Genomic DNA, 16,145 nt, shown 5'->3' with positions numbered 1-16,145 from the left:
AAACTCACATATAGAAATTACAAATTTAATGATAATTAATTTTTTATTTTATCATTTTACTAATTTTTTTCATTTTAGAAGATCTAACTTATTTTAAATGATATGAATAATAAATAAGTTTAAATTTTTTTTTAAAATGACTATATACTTTTATATTAAATTATTTTTAAATTTAATTATTTTATTATTCTTTATAATTTTATCAAATTTTTTATTATATATTTATAGTTTAAAAATGTATCATTAAGTTTCTATATTATTAAAATAAAACTTTTAATTAGATATATTTTTTAATTATTTTTTGTTAAAAATATAATTTTATTTTGAAATATTTGTTTTTTATGTTTGATGTAAAATAAATTATAAAATATTTCAAAAAATAAATATTTTAGAATTATTGCATGTTTTTTTCTCGAAAAATAACAAATAATGTAAATCTAATTATAAATTTTTGTCTAATATAAATGTCTAATTTTAATATTTTAAACTGTAAATACTTAATTAAAATTTTGGTAAAACTATAAGAACTAATAGAATAATTAATAAAAAATTACTAAAATAATATCCAAAAGTTTACGTCACTGATAAAAATAATTCCAAAAGATTCTAACAACAATAAATCTCCGAAAAGTTAAAAAAAATGCGACAAAAAAATTATATATTAAATATATATTAAAAAAAAGATTTTAGAAATTATATTTTAATGAAATTATTTGTAAACATTATTAAAAAATAAAATCTTTTTTATTTTTAAAATTTAATAATTTTATGTAAAGTGAATTTTTTTAAATTTTTTATTGTGAATGACTATATTCTTTTGAAAAATAAAAAATTTTAGAGATCAAATTTTAGTCTAAATTTTTTATATATTTTTTAAATATTTATTCAAATGTTGTCATAAAAATTCAGATCAAATGGATAAGTTATTTGTTAAATACAAAAATTTTTTATCACTTATAAAAAATATAATATTTATTTATTAAAAATTGTTTGATCGATAATATGTTAGGTACATTTTTGATAGTGTTTAAATTTTTCGAATACTAAATTAATAACTGGTACAATAATTAAACTTTATTTTATCATATTTTTAAACTTTTAAAATCTATTATTAATTTTTAAAATTATTTTTATCAGTAATATAAATTTTTGACTTGATTGTTTTATATTAAAAAAGGCATTTGTCATTTTGTAATTTTCTTTCTCCCCTCCTTTGCATTCAATTCCATTTTCTCTCCTTCATAACCGACTCTCTCTCTCCCCTCTCTTCTCTCTCATCTTTCTTTCTTTTCTCTCGTTGCGTGTGGGGAGAGGAAATATGATTTTAAGTGCAACAAACAGCACAAGATAGAAGGCGGTTTCACCATTAATGGGATTCTCTATAGCTATTCAAGAGCAAACACCACAAGAGGATCAAGAAGCAAAGCCTTTCATGGCTTCAAATAGTGGTAGTTTTAAGAGCATCAACTCAAGTACTACACCTACTCAACTTGAACCACTCCATCTTCATCAAAATAATCATCATCATAATCATAATCAAATACAAGAGCAACAACAACACCAAATTTCCTTCGGAATGATGCCATCTTCTTCTTCTTCATCTATCCCAGGAAACTATCTGTGAGTATTAGTAGTAGTCAACAGTTAGTTTCACTCATCATCGTTTATGATCATACACTTTTAGTTTTTTATTTATTTGTTGATAATAATAATGAATTTATAATACAGAAACAGAGATTCCGGAGCTTATGATTTGGGTGAACTGGATCAAGCCTTTTTCATGTATCTTGATGGTCAGCCTGACCCCTCCACTCTTCAAGACCAAAGACGTGAGCTTCTAGAATTTTTTTTTTTCCTCTCAAAAACAGCTGGTTTTTACTTCTAACAATTTGGTTGAAATTTTGAGAAAGCAAAGAAAACTTTTCTTCCTTGCTTTTTATTTAAGTTTTGGAGAGTCCTTTTTTTTTTTTTTTCAAATTTCTCATTCCACGGCGACTTAGATATTGTTTACTATCAAAATCGTTAACTTTTTTTTTTCTTATTTTCTGGCTTGTAAATACGTAGATGGATGTGAGAATATCTATATTCGGTTTTACGGGAGAATCTGAGAGGGGATATGGGTTGTTTATGGTTTGTTTTTGTTACAATGAAAACATGATCAGTAGAAGATACACACATATCATATCTGCCGTATTAGTACCTTCTTTGACCAGATCCCTCATGAAGAAGAATAAAACAAAAATAAAAATAAAAATAAAAATTAAAGGTCCTTTTTTGCAATATGAATTTTACACATACACCTGCTCCCCTTGGCCTCACACCTCTCTTGCTTAGCTTCTTGCTTTGTCTCCTTTATTTCTCCATTAACTTTTAACATTATTATTAATAACATAAATATTAAGTACTATCAAGACATTTTAGTATAGTAAGTTGCTATTGTTAAAGTTAAATTTGATATATATTATAATTGATCATGCTGAACTCCTTATAATATATATTATTTACATATGTCTCAGCAGAGAACTCATCATCTTCAGGAATGAGGCCACCAACTCTCAACATTTTCCCCTCTCAGCCTATGCACGTAGACCCCCCGCCATCCAATTCCAAGGTATAAAATATTCATATACTTATTAATTACTTCGCTTTAAAATATTTGTTTCAAAATGTTAAAAATACATTTTCTTTTGAAATAAACCATCTTTTGTATTTAATATCAAGACAGCATTAATCAATTTTTTTTAAAATTCGTTAATTATATAGATGATTTTAAAAATGAACAATATTTAAATATTTATTTTTTGAGAGAACTACTAATTAGCAATAATTAATTAATTGTATATATATAATTCCATTTGCTAGAAAGCAGGTAAACAGGTAATAGTAAATTAATGTAATTATGAACATTTAATTAATAAAGTGTATTTGTTTGTATTTGGAAAACACAGGCTACAACGGAATTGGTTTCTGCCCAAACCAATGGTTCCAAGAGACCATCAGAGCCGTCCATGGAATCAACCAACCCGCGAAATAATGCCGCTTCTGCTCCTGAACCACCCAAACCTATAAAGGTACTTTAATTTTAATTATTTGTTTTTATATACGTTATAGTTTATCTAAGCTCAATTATAATCTATGATTTTTCAATTAGTTAGAACAAGAAGCGGAGTTGGTAGTAGCATATTTGAAACCTGTTATTTTATTATGTATTTCACTTATTAATATTGTGGTGAATGTGCACGTGTCATGGTATAGCGAGAGAACAACCGCAAGGGCACAACTTCAAGTTCTGAACAAGAGGGACCAAAAACACCAGATCCTAAGGTTAACCACCAACTATTATTTTATTTATTTTCTCTTATCACTTATGATGCTTTTTCTTTTAAATTTGAGTGAGAATTAATGGAGAGTATTTGCTTTTGAAACGTTATGCACAGACACTAAGAAGACTTGCCCAGAATAGAGAGGCAGCAAGGAAAAGCAGGCTGAGGAAAAAGGTGCAGTGAATTCCCTTTGATGATAGTTTTTATCTCAATTCTCAATTTCTATTGTTTTGCACATTTCTGGAAACATTTCTCAAACCGCACTCTATCTTATGTGAAACCTTTCACAAGTACTATGATCTCATTCTTTCATTTTACATATTTTTAAATGTTATAATTATTAAAAATATAGTTATTCATATAAACTTTTAATAGAAATAATTTTATAATATTATCTCGAAATTTTTATGATTAAAAATTTGAAATTCAATCCTTATTATTCCAAATAAATAATAAATAAATAAACCAACATTAAGATTATTTCTAAAGATAAGTTAAATATAATTTTAAAAAACATACCAACTAAACTTCTCCTATGTTTATTTGAAATATTTGCATACTATACTGAAATATTTTATGAATGTATGCTCCAAGAACAATTATATTGTTATTATTATTCATTCTCAATATATACTATTTTATGCAAACTTCACTGCTAATAAATTATCAATTATATCTCATATTCTTTTCTTCTCTTTCTTCATTAACTAAAGCTAGCTTATTTAGTAATATTATCTTTAAATTACTCTTTCTACTTCAAATTTAATAAGAATAATTATGTATTTAAATAATGTGAAATAAAAGACCGAGCATTTATCTATCCCAAAAAAAAAATAGGTATACAAATTTTTTTAATCAAGTGATCAATAACATGAATTTTATTCTTCAATAACACAATTTACTAATTGAAACTTAACTACGTATATACGATTTATAAATACATATTAGAGATATAATCATTAACATACTTTCTCTTATTAATTTAACTTTTTAAAAGAAGGGATATCATAACAAAACAATATAGGAGGGTCGTAAATTTACTAATTTGATTCTTTGTTTTGGTCAGGCGTATGTTCAGCAGCTAGAAACAAGTAGGATTAAGCTGAATCAGTTGGAACAAGAGTTACAGAGAGCCAGAGCTCAAGTAAGGAAGCAACCTCTTATTTATGGAATGCATCCACTTAATTACTTATTCATTGATGTAACACAATATGGGCACGACCACTGCTTTGGTTTAATATCATTTTGTAACGCTTGCATTGCAATTAATGCTTCTTTCTACTTTTAGGGCATTTTCATGGGTGGAAATGCACTTTTGGGAGGAGAACAAGGCCTTCCTCTTCCTATGACTACTATTACCTCAGGTCTCTCTCTTCTTCTTCTTCCTTCACTCATAATTATTATTTATTATTACTATACTTTACTCCTCACAACTCGCAAGTACCTTCACACACACCAACCTTTTCGTTCTTTTCATTTTCATCATTTTTTATTTTTTTATTCGTTAGTTAGAAGAAAAATTAATGTCAACTTAATAAAAAAAGAAATTGGGTGTGCATTGTATATTTACCAAGTGTATGTAACATAGTTTTCAACTTATCATAGACGTTAAAAGAAATTTTCGTGGAAGTTGAAAGATGCCATTTTCGGAATATAAATATTGGATGAAAAATTTGAAAAAAGGGATATTTAATTTATATATGATATAAATTATTACTACGATTAATTATTATTATGTGATTGGAATCATCATTATTCCCTTCATTCTAAAATAATCATAAATTATATATGAATATAAATAATTTGAAAAAAGTTATATTTATATATGCACATAAATTATTAATATTATTATTTAATTAGAATCGTCGTTATTATTGTTCCCTCTATTCTAAAATAATTAACACTTTCTCTAAATATATACTTTATAAGATAATAATGTAGCTACTGCATATATAGACAGATTGATTTTTTTAAATGAACGTATTTAGTCAAACCAATAATTATATATTTTGAATAAAGAGAGTATACATATACTACACGTATATCATACTATATTATATTAATACTACAACAATAAAAAAAGTCTAACCTCATTAGTTAAATGAGTTTTAATAAATGTTGAATAGAATTCCATGCATGGTTTACTTTATTTTATTTTCAAAGTCAAATACAATTATGTATTATGTCATCAGCACGTGTGTGTTATTACAATTAACTGTGTGAATAGATGGATTGTTATTTGTTAATTAATTATTTCCAATTGTTAATTATTAAAAAATAAATAATTAGTAAATAATTTCAGAGGCAGCAATGTTTGACATGGAATATGGAAGGTGGTTAGAGGAGCACCACCGTCTAGTGTGCGAACTAAGAGCAGCGGTGCAGGAACACCTGCAGGAGAACGAGCTAAGAATGTACGTTGAAAATTGCTTGGGTCATTATGACCAAGTGATTAATCTGAAGAGCATTGTGGCCAAAACAGACGCATTTCATATTGTTTTTGGAATGTGGAAAACACCAGCTGAACGCTGTTTCATGTGGATCGGTGGCTTCAGGCCTTCTGAACTCATTAAGGTACATTTCCTACCTAGGGTTTTAAATAATATTCTTTTTATATTTACTATATATATATTTCATCATAATTTTTATATTTATAGCAGATACAGTTGCAAATTCAAATGATTTCACTAACTACATATTTAATTTTTTTTGTTATAAATTTAAATTAAATTTTAAATTCAACCTATTATTTTATAATTACTTTAAATATTTGTATTTGAATTATATATATATATATATATATATATATATATATATATTTGGTAATTTTTTTTAAGAAAGATAAGAAAATTCGAATCGGAACCTCTTACATAAATATATATACATAAATATATATATTTACGTAATTTCATATTGGAATGGATTAATTAAAACTGTTATTTAAAAGTACAATATGAATATAATAATAGCCCTATATATATATATATATATATATATATATATATATATATATATATATTTCCCAATTTACATTTTGTGCTATATATACTAAATAAACACCAAGATATAAACATATAGAATGGGTGAGAAAGGACTAATTAATAAGACTTCTAATAATTCATTCAGCTCTTGATATTTATTTATTAATCATCTTCATCATCAATAATCATACTATATATGTGAACTTAAAATCCTTTTACATTATAATAATCAGGTATTGTCATATAGATAAAAATTTTTATTTTAAATATTTTTATGAACTTAGAGATAGTAGCATCTAATTAAATATAAGTATATGAATTACCTCACAATAAATAGAAATTTTTATAAATTTATTACATCATTAAACGCATAAGAGCTCAAGTACATAGAATTAAAATTTGTCAAGATGTCCTTGGTTAGCTAGGCCTATAATTTCTTATTAATTTTTAAGAGAAACATTTTCCCCCTATTTTTCAAATTGAAATTTTTTCTTTTCTCCTGTATAAATTCAACGCCGAAAAGGGGGAGGATAACAAGGGAGAGTTATACAATTTTGTATTTAAAAGGAGTTGATAAAATAAATGCATTGACTCAGTAACTTTTGTCGGTGGGGCTACCAAAGAATTTTTTTTTTTTTTTTGAGGGAAAATGTATGAATTTAATGTGATGAATGAATTAAGGAAGATGATAGAGGGTTTCCGGTATTGGGTATAGTTAGGCTTCATTCCCTTAAAGCCATACCTTTCACTTCAATTTTTGGTATATTGGAATCAAAATGTGGCCTAAGGAACCATGCATGAAAGAGAAACAAAGTGGCACGGGTCTCTTTCTTTCATTGTCTTATTTCCTTATGTTGTTTCATGGGAATAAAGTTTCTTCCTCCATACCCACCTCTCTTCCTTGTACTCTAGTTAATCAATAAACAACCTCTCAATAACCCTAAAACTTGTGTAACATACATATGACAAGAAAAACCTAATTCCTAGCTACACCATGACCTAATCATTATATGCATGCCATGCACACTTATACAAAAAATATGCTTTAATTTTATCTATATATCCATCGTACATAATTTAATTTTGTTCGCATATCCTACGTGTATTATATGAAAACAAGCATAGAAATTAAAACAATATTTGATATAAAAAACATTCAATATAAATAATAACATAGGAAAAATTGTATAGAATATTGAAAATTTCAAATATCAAGTAGATATATCTATTATTGAGAACAAAGTTATTATTATTATTAAATATTAATGTATGTGGGTTGAATTAGGTTATTATGGGTCAAATTGAGCCTCTTACGGAGCAACAAATATTAGGGATATGTGGGTTGCAACAAACAACACGTGAGGCAGAAGAAGCTCTATCCCAAGGGCTTGAAGCTCTCAATCAATCACTAACAGAAACCATAACATCAGATTCATTGAGTTCTCCACCAAACATGGTTAATTACATGGGACAAATGGCTGTGGCCATGAGCAAGCTTTCAACTATCGAAGGTTTCCTTAGGCAGGTACGTTAATTAAATCAATCATTACAAGCTTTAATTAATTGCCTTTGACTAATTATAACATATTCTTCCAACTTCCATGTCGCATTTATATATGATTGAAAATACCATAAAATACATATACCAATAATGTTTATTAATGCATGTTGAATTTTTGTTGTGGATGTGATTTGAGTTGTACAATGATTTGTGACCGTGTGATATTGATTTCCTAGTGTTTTTTTTGTGGTCCCCTATTGATATTTTTTTACCAATAATAATAAATGTTTGTATTTTTTTTTTTTTTGAGTCAATACTCTTCTTTTTGGTATCTAACTATTTGTTTGAAGAAGAAAATATACATCTATAATTTTTAAAAACTTTAAATTAATTTCTAATCATTTAAGTAATTGATTTAAGTAATTTTTGTAAATAATAAGTTGCAAATGTGTTAGAGAATGCTTGGACTAGTTAATTCAATTATCTTCTTTTAAATTTTTAAAATAAATAGTATCATAACACGAATAAATAGTCAGAATCGAAAATGATATTTATTATTATTTTTTTATATGTATGTTTTTATAACTGATCTCGTGGGGTTGGGGGGTCAGTATGTTCTAGTTTGATATTGGGTAGGGAAACCTACTCCAACCTGTCTCCGATGAACTACCTCTTATTACATGAATGTCTCACTCTCATGAGGTGGTTACATGGAATCTAGAATCATAGATTATAAAAATAAATTTTTCAAATTCAGTACGTGGAAGAGAGGAGATAGAGAGTGTTTGGCAATGTTGATTTTTCTTGAAAACGACTTCTTAATCATTTTCATTTCAGGTGTGTTTGGTAGATGTACTTCAATAATATTATTTTATAATAATAATAATAACAATAACAATAAAAAATATCTGTGCTGTTTTTATTTTATTTATCATAAACTTTTATTAAATGTTGTTTACAGGAAAAATGTTTTTAAAACTTGTGATCTGATAATTGCTTATTGTACGGCCATGATTTCAATTTAAAATTTTCGAATATGTGTTTCGTTTATAAATGTTTTTCCTTTATATTTCAGTGTAAGTTACTAATAATTATTACTTGTTAAATATATTTACATCAGATAAAAGCTTAAAATTTGATGGTTATCATTTCCCGTGTGCAAGGGTTCTAACTTCTAATCCATCTATGAGAGGCTATCATAGTTGATAATTTCATCTATTATAGAATACCTACGGTTTTTTCATACTTCTAATCCAACATAAATGTGATGGATCATATACACGTGAGACTAGGGCAGATCGGTGGTCCCTCACTGTTAAAATCCTCATTCCAAAGATACCCATTGAACCCCATATCTATGTGATGTCATGGTCATAACCGTTTTACTCCAAGACACCACACAAGACCCTTCATAATAACTTGCCTTTTGACCACTTCAATAATAAAGTAATATCTAATTTATGATATTTAGACAGATTTCATATATAGTTGATTAGAGTTTTAATTTTTTAGTATAAAAAAATTAGATTTTTTTTTTAAATTAAAAACTCTAAATAATAATGAGAGTCCTATATATTTTCAATTCATATAGATTAAAGCATATTAAGAATAATGGGTTTCACTAGTTGAATTATTTATAAGTTGTGATATATATATAGGCTCCTTTAAAATATCTCATTTTATAATTTATTTTTTCTGTTTGATATATCTTTTAATTTTATATTTTTGGTACAATATTATTTAGTAAATATTTTTTATAGTTATCCTCTATATAAATACTTACTACCATTTGTACTGTAAATTAATTATCAATAAAAACGTATATGTTTCTAAATAAGTTTTTAACCAATTATGATTTGAATTATTTATTAATGTACAAATAATAAAATGATAGATGTTATGAATTAAACGGGTAACATGCTTTAATTACTATACCGAAATTTCCAGTTTATAATGTTGTGTTTTTTCTGTCCCTTTTTTGTAAAAAAAAAAAATAGATAAGAGTCATATAAATATTTTATGTTTTCTACATTCTAGAGATAATAGTAAGAAAAATTAAAAATTTCTATCCTATAATTTTTTATCTTTTTTATACTAACTTAATATTTCTATCTCAAAAAGAATATATTTATAAACGCAACGTAATAAGTATACATCCATGTGATCCATATATATAAAATTTAATTATCCCATGAAATACAACTTGTAACGGAATTGGCAGATGTCTTAAGTTTCATATATATGGTAACTAGCTAGGTTGGGTGACCAACTTTGCTTAATTTCTATGAATGAATAATTAATCTTAATTATAAAGTCACTGAAGAACACAACCTCTTTGAATTTGTTCTAAGTAACCAACAAAAACAATCATTAATTTGCTTTAATAGGTCTCTTTCTTCTTCTTCTTATTATTATATCAATAAGGAAACTTTAAATGATTTTGGTTATTATATTATGATAAAAAAAATGTTTGGGGTCATAATTTGAGAACCATATGTAGTTATAATTTGCTTTTTTTTAGCTTTTGTCTATATTTGTTAATTATTGTCACAATAAATACATACTAATAAATATAATAAGTTTGTAATTATAAATATTATACACATAAAATTATAAATATTAAATTAAATAAAATAATTTTAAATTATTATCTTTTTAATGTTACCCTTATGATAAATATATATAGACATTGAAAGAATGAAAAACTTATCTTTGTTTCTGTTATGATTATCGTTTAGTTTTTTTAGTGAACAAAATAGTAGACAATTGCATTTCTTTTAAAACAAATTAAAAGACTTAATAATTAAAACAAGCAAACAGAAAAGTCTCTCTTAGTCTTAAGTGATAGTTATATTTCTTTCTTTCTTTCTTTAAAAAAAAAAATTAGTTGCATTATTAATTAATTAGTTTGGTTAATATATTATTTAAAGTAGGGATAGGAATAAAATTATAAAACAATAAAGCAGAAGATTTGGTTTCCCTAGCTAGTAGTATTAGGCAAAAAAGTTGTCTTGAAAATAAGAATTCCTTGGGTATGAATGGTCCAAGCTATTATTGTTGCCGCCATTTTGGATTCAGAAAATCGAAAGCTTTAAGAAGTTGTCATCAAGTTGATGAGTCACACAATAATTAACATCTTGGGAGACAATCGATTCCATCTCCAGATACGTAATGTCTAATTTCACTAAAAGAGAGGATTCATTGCCACCTTTTCTTTGAATTTTTTTCCATTAAACGTGTTCTAAAATTTGACTAGTTTTGAAACCTGATAATAATAATAATAATAATAATAATAATAATAATAATAATAATAATAATAATAATAATAATAATAATAATAATAATAGGAGAAGTATCAAAATCAATTTTTAAGTAATTAATATTAGTCAAATTTTTTATTATAAAATTATTTGTTTAATCTAACTTTTTGAAGGAGTTTTAGGAGTTTAGTGGTAAAATTTAAGGTTTAGAATTATAGTTTATGATTTGAATTTAAAATTTTAAAAATTAATTGACATTAACTGAAAAAATAAAATTTTTAATTAAATTTATATTATTAATAATAATAAAATTCAACATTTCAGTGTGCGTTGGTTAGTGTTACTGCAGATCGGGTTCATAATTTAATTTCAAAGTTGGACTAAGAAAATAAGTATGATTGTTCTAGTAGTTTCACCTCAAAACCTTCTAACATATATACTTTGGATGTAGTCATATTTAATTTGCTCCAATGATCCAATTGAACTTATCATGGTAGAATTTTGCTAGGTAATTAACACCTAATCAATTAATTATTAATTAATTTTTTATTTATATATACTTTTCTATCGTGATATTAATATATAGTTGCCATGTGGGGTTGACAATTATTAATTATCTATTGCAGCTAAAGTTCCATGCAAAACAGACTTTTATCTTTTTTTATATATAAAATAAGATATTATAATAAATTTATAATGGTCTAATTATAATTTAGTAATATTTTTTTTTCAGAGTTAAGAATGAAATTTGCTACCTTTAGATAAATATAAAAAAACTATATCATTTAAGTTATAGCTCGTTAGTATAATAACTTGTTAAATATAATAGTTCATAATTTTCTATTAAATTAGATATTTATAAATTATGAACGATGATATTAAGGATTTTATATTAATTTAAAATTACTCGGTGTTCTATTATCTATGTATACATCAAAATTAATGTTATGTTTATGTTTGTAATGTATTTGTCTAATTGATAAGAGTGTTTTCCAGCTTACTACAAAATGTGGAACTAACACTTTTTTCTTTGTCAAAAACAATTAGATATAGTAATTCAGTATTAGAATTTATTTTTTCAGTAATAGTCATGTTTGAATTATGTTGCATTTACTACTATATGTAAAAAAGACCGTCCTAATAAACTGTTTAGATTAAGTGTATTATGACAATCAATTTCTTGTAAGATACTGATTTTGACTAAGAAAGTAAGAAGGAAAAAAGAAAAGGAAAATTGAAAAGTCATGACTTATGATACTTATATATTATTTTTGAGTTTGAAATAAATGAAGGTGGTTATTATTATTTTACAGGCAGATAATCTGAGGCAGCAAACACTGCACCGTCTGCATCAGATTCTAACAACACGGCAATCCGCAAGGTGTTTGCTGGCAATAGCGGAGTACTTCCATCGCCTTAGAGCTCTCAGTTCTCTTTGGATGTCACGCCCTCGCCAAGAATAATAATAATAATAGTATAGTGCCATATTCCATACATACATATGTAGCTCTAAAGCTAGCTACCTAGATATATTTATATATAAACTATGCCCTAATTAATTGTAGCTTCAAAAATTCTCTTCATGTTTTAACTTAATCAAAATGTTATATTTTATATTTTATATATATATATTTAACAACTATATTTCGTATATACAAAAAATTAATTATTAAATTAATTATTGTATAAAATACATATTAAAATATAAAATATATATTAAAAATAAATTAAATATTATATTTATATTTATATATAAATATATAATAATTGAATTAATAATTAATTTTTTATGTACACATAATATTTTATATTTCGAATTACTCAATTAGAGGTTAGGGTTTATTTGTGAGTTGAATTAACGAGGGAAAAAGAAAAAAGAAATTATAGTGTTAACTTTTGAATTTTTACACTATAAGTCCTTTTTTTTATCCATTTGAAATTTCAACTGGCCATAAACAACATTTTAATTTTTAGATAGTATTTGAAAATAGGTTCTTAGTATATAAATGGAGACAGGAAAAATTAAAGATAAGAGTATACTATTTTTACTTTAGTATTTTGTTTATATATATATTTATGTTAGAGAGAAACTTGTAAACATTTTAAAAAGTCTTGTTACATGGAGTCAGATTCATACTAATAGAATTTGAGTGTGTTGATATAGTTTTATATGGAGAAACAGAAATGTTTTATTTTGTTAGGCCTCATTTTTTTGTACATATTGAACATGCTTAATATTGAATGACCTAAAATTATAGAATTAATTATATTTCAGCAAAAATCATGAAAAATATGAGAGCAGCCGATCTTGACTATGAAACAAGAGAGCACGTAGAAAGGAATAAACTGTTACGATTTTTGTGAAAGAGAATAAGGCTTTGATTATTATGATCAACTTCTTATAGTAGAAGATATATTTCATAATAAGACAAAAAGATTGAAGACAAAAATTAACAGAAGCGTGGGGTAGTAGTGTTGAATAGGATCATCCATGTGGTCTTGAATGGCAGTATTCATAGACCACAATTTTAATCTATCATTATTCATTGCCATTGAAAATCATTTTCTTGTGCAACCACGATTATAGTAGTTAATTAGGTTCTTTTTTTTCTTTTTTTTCTTCCCTTTTCATTTTAAAGATTATAGTTCACAACCCTTAGACCATCTCCAGTAAGGAATTCATTCCAGTTCCTGTTTATGGCATACCTGTCATAAAAAAGAACTCCACATCAGCTTTTGCGTCATAAACAGTAAATAGGAACTCAAAACATCTCTCTCTTCTCCATTAGAAGGAACTAACTTTAGTCCCTGTTGTGGTCCCACTTAATTAATTAATTAAAATACTTAAAATTAATATAATTAATTTTTTTAATAATGTAATTTAATAGAATTATAATTAATTATTATAATTATTAATAAATTAAATATAATTTAATTATTTAATATAATTTTTTAAATAACTAAATTAAATACTTACATCATATTTAATTTATAATAATTATAATATTTAATTATATACCTAAAGTTAAATAAATTGATATATAATAAGAGGAAGAACAACCCTTCATTGATAATATATTATGCAACATTATTAGTTATTATATTAATATCATATTATTTTATTTTTTTTTAATTTAAGTGCCAATGAAACAAAGTAAGTCCCTCTGAACAGGGCCTTCCTTACTTTGAAATATGTGCGAGGACTCATGTATGTATTGTTCCAATGGTTGGGTTTTAACTTTTGTCAGAACAGGGCCTTCATTTTTTTGCCGTTGGAGATGCTCTTATAGTAAATCTGACAAAAATGTCATAAGAAAAATTCTGACAATAAAATGCGACAGATTTGCTCTTGTTTTTGGTAGTGAATGTCGGACCACTTTACTTCTGTATGAGTGTGCTTTATTTTATTATTAATTTTTTCTATGGAAAACATTTTGAAAGAGACAAAACAAAATTGATTATTAATCTATGAAATTCAACTGATAATGGTTTGTTGTTGATAGTGCAATCAAACTTCATATTTATTTCATTTGCTCTTTCCTTAAAAATTTAAAGCGTTTAGTTTTATATTTGTTCATTATTCACGTTATTTAAACAGTTGCTTAGTCAATCAATTTAATCCACCTACTCCTTTTGTTTGTCGTTTTTGTTTGCTTTTAAAACTTTGTTATTCTAATTATTTTGTAAGTAATTTTGATCTTGACACTTAGATTTATAAATGACCAATCGCTTGAGAATATTAATTAATGGATGTAATAAACTAATCCTTCCCCAAATTGTACTCTGAAATTAAGATTCTCAATTTTTTTATTGTAAAGAAAAATCATTTTAAATAAAATTACACAAGAACTACTCTTCCAACCATATCCCAAGGGATTAGGATCAAGATTTGTCTCTTTTCAAAGATTAAAATTAATAAAAAAAAATAATATAAATATTTATATTTTTAAATTTTTTTAAATAAATATTTTTTTGGATTTATTTATTTTTAAATATATATATATTTTTTATTTGTTTTATGCTATTTTTTTGTTTTTGAAATCCCAGGAATTGAATTTTAGATTTTTTTAACAAAAAATTTTAATTTTATGTTATAATACTACTATTTTTAAAAGATTAAAATAATAGAAGAAAAAGATAATATAAATATATATTTTTAATATGATTTCATGCTCAAATGTGTAACTTTGTGTATATGATGTTTCGTTTATAAGAGCATGGCAAATGTTTTATATATATATAGTTGATGCTCTTTTTATGTTTATTTTTTTATTTGTCATATTCACTACTTGATATATATAATTGTTGAGCCTAGTTTTATTTTGGGTTAATTTATGATGACAAATATTCAATTGGGTTGAAAGCCCAATATTGTTTAATGTGAGTGTTAGTGATGCAGGCCCAAATATCTAAGTCCACATTGTTTCAGTCCAAAATCAACTAGTGCTTCTCAATGTAGAAGAGCCAAAACTCATCCTCATAGCAACGTTCAAAATGTTATATGTTTTACTAAAAGCTATATGAAGACAGCTGAAAAAAGAAAAGGACAAATGTTGGTATAATAAAGCAAGAAGGACAGCTGGTACACTCCCATAACTCCAAGGACACTAGGACAACCACTAACCCAAGGACATCAGCTGAGCAATACTAGGATCATGGTTGAGCAAAACACAAACGAGCAAAGAGCACAGAGCAGCAGTAGCAAGAAAATGGAGCAGAATGCAAAAGAAGAGCATGCCAAGGAAGAAGGCTAACCAAAGGACAGTAGAGGTAGTGGTCAAGCTCCTCAAGTAGCAGAGATAGTGGAGCATGGTGAAGTAGGACTACTGCCAGCTATGACAGCTCCAACGAGCAGCTGGTACAAGGAAATGAAAGAGGCAACAAAGAAGCCAAGTTGAAAATATATAAGAAGCTTCACTCTACCATTTCATGGTAAGAAAGGGAGAATACACACTCAGAGCACCATCTCTAAAACAGAGCTAAAATCTCTTTCTTCTACTCAAGCTTAATTATGATCTTTGTGTTATGGCTGTCTTGCGTTATTTTCTGTTTTGAGAAAATGCAATTATGTGAGGTTCAA

The 16,145-nt window shown here is 25.7% G+C and overlaps 1 protein-coding gene across 2 annotated transcripts; it reads left to right on the top strand.

Moving 5' to 3' along the window:
* The first annotated feature begins 1,227 nt into the window (after positions 1-1,227).
* LOC130961928 (bZIP transcription factor TGA10-like) lies at positions 1,228-12,664 on the top strand. 2 transcript variants are annotated; one of them, XM_057887970.1, is made up of 11 exons: positions 1,228-1,620; positions 1,729-1,829; positions 2,517-2,611; positions 2,949-3,071; positions 3,256-3,324; positions 3,438-3,497; positions 4,390-4,467; positions 4,612-4,687; positions 5,626-5,897; positions 7,590-7,829; positions 12,379-12,664. In XM_057887970.1, the coding sequence occupies exons 1-11, from the start codon at positions 1,370-1,372 to the stop codon at positions 12,526-12,528; spliced, it is 1,515 nt and encodes a 504-aa protein (XP_057743953.1). In that variant the 5' UTR covers positions 1,228-1,369; the 3' UTR covers positions 12,529-12,664. The 2 variants fall into 2 exon arrangements, with proteins under 2 accessions (XP_057743953.1, XP_057743954.1); XM_057887971.1 differs by having other exon boundaries at positions 1,229-1,620; positions 2,520-2,611.
* Positions 12,665-16,145: the final 3,481 nt, after the last annotated feature.

This window comes from Arachis stenosperma, chromosome 2, assembly GCF_014773155.1.
Source record: "Arachis stenosperma cultivar V10309 chromosome 2, arast.V10309.gnm1.PFL2, whole genome shotgun sequence".
NCBI lineage: Eukaryota > Viridiplantae > Streptophyta > Magnoliopsida > Fabales > Fabaceae > Arachis > Arachis stenosperma.
The sequence above is the reverse complement of the archived record's forward strand: the minus strand, read 5'-3'. Positions and strand labels throughout refer to the sequence as shown.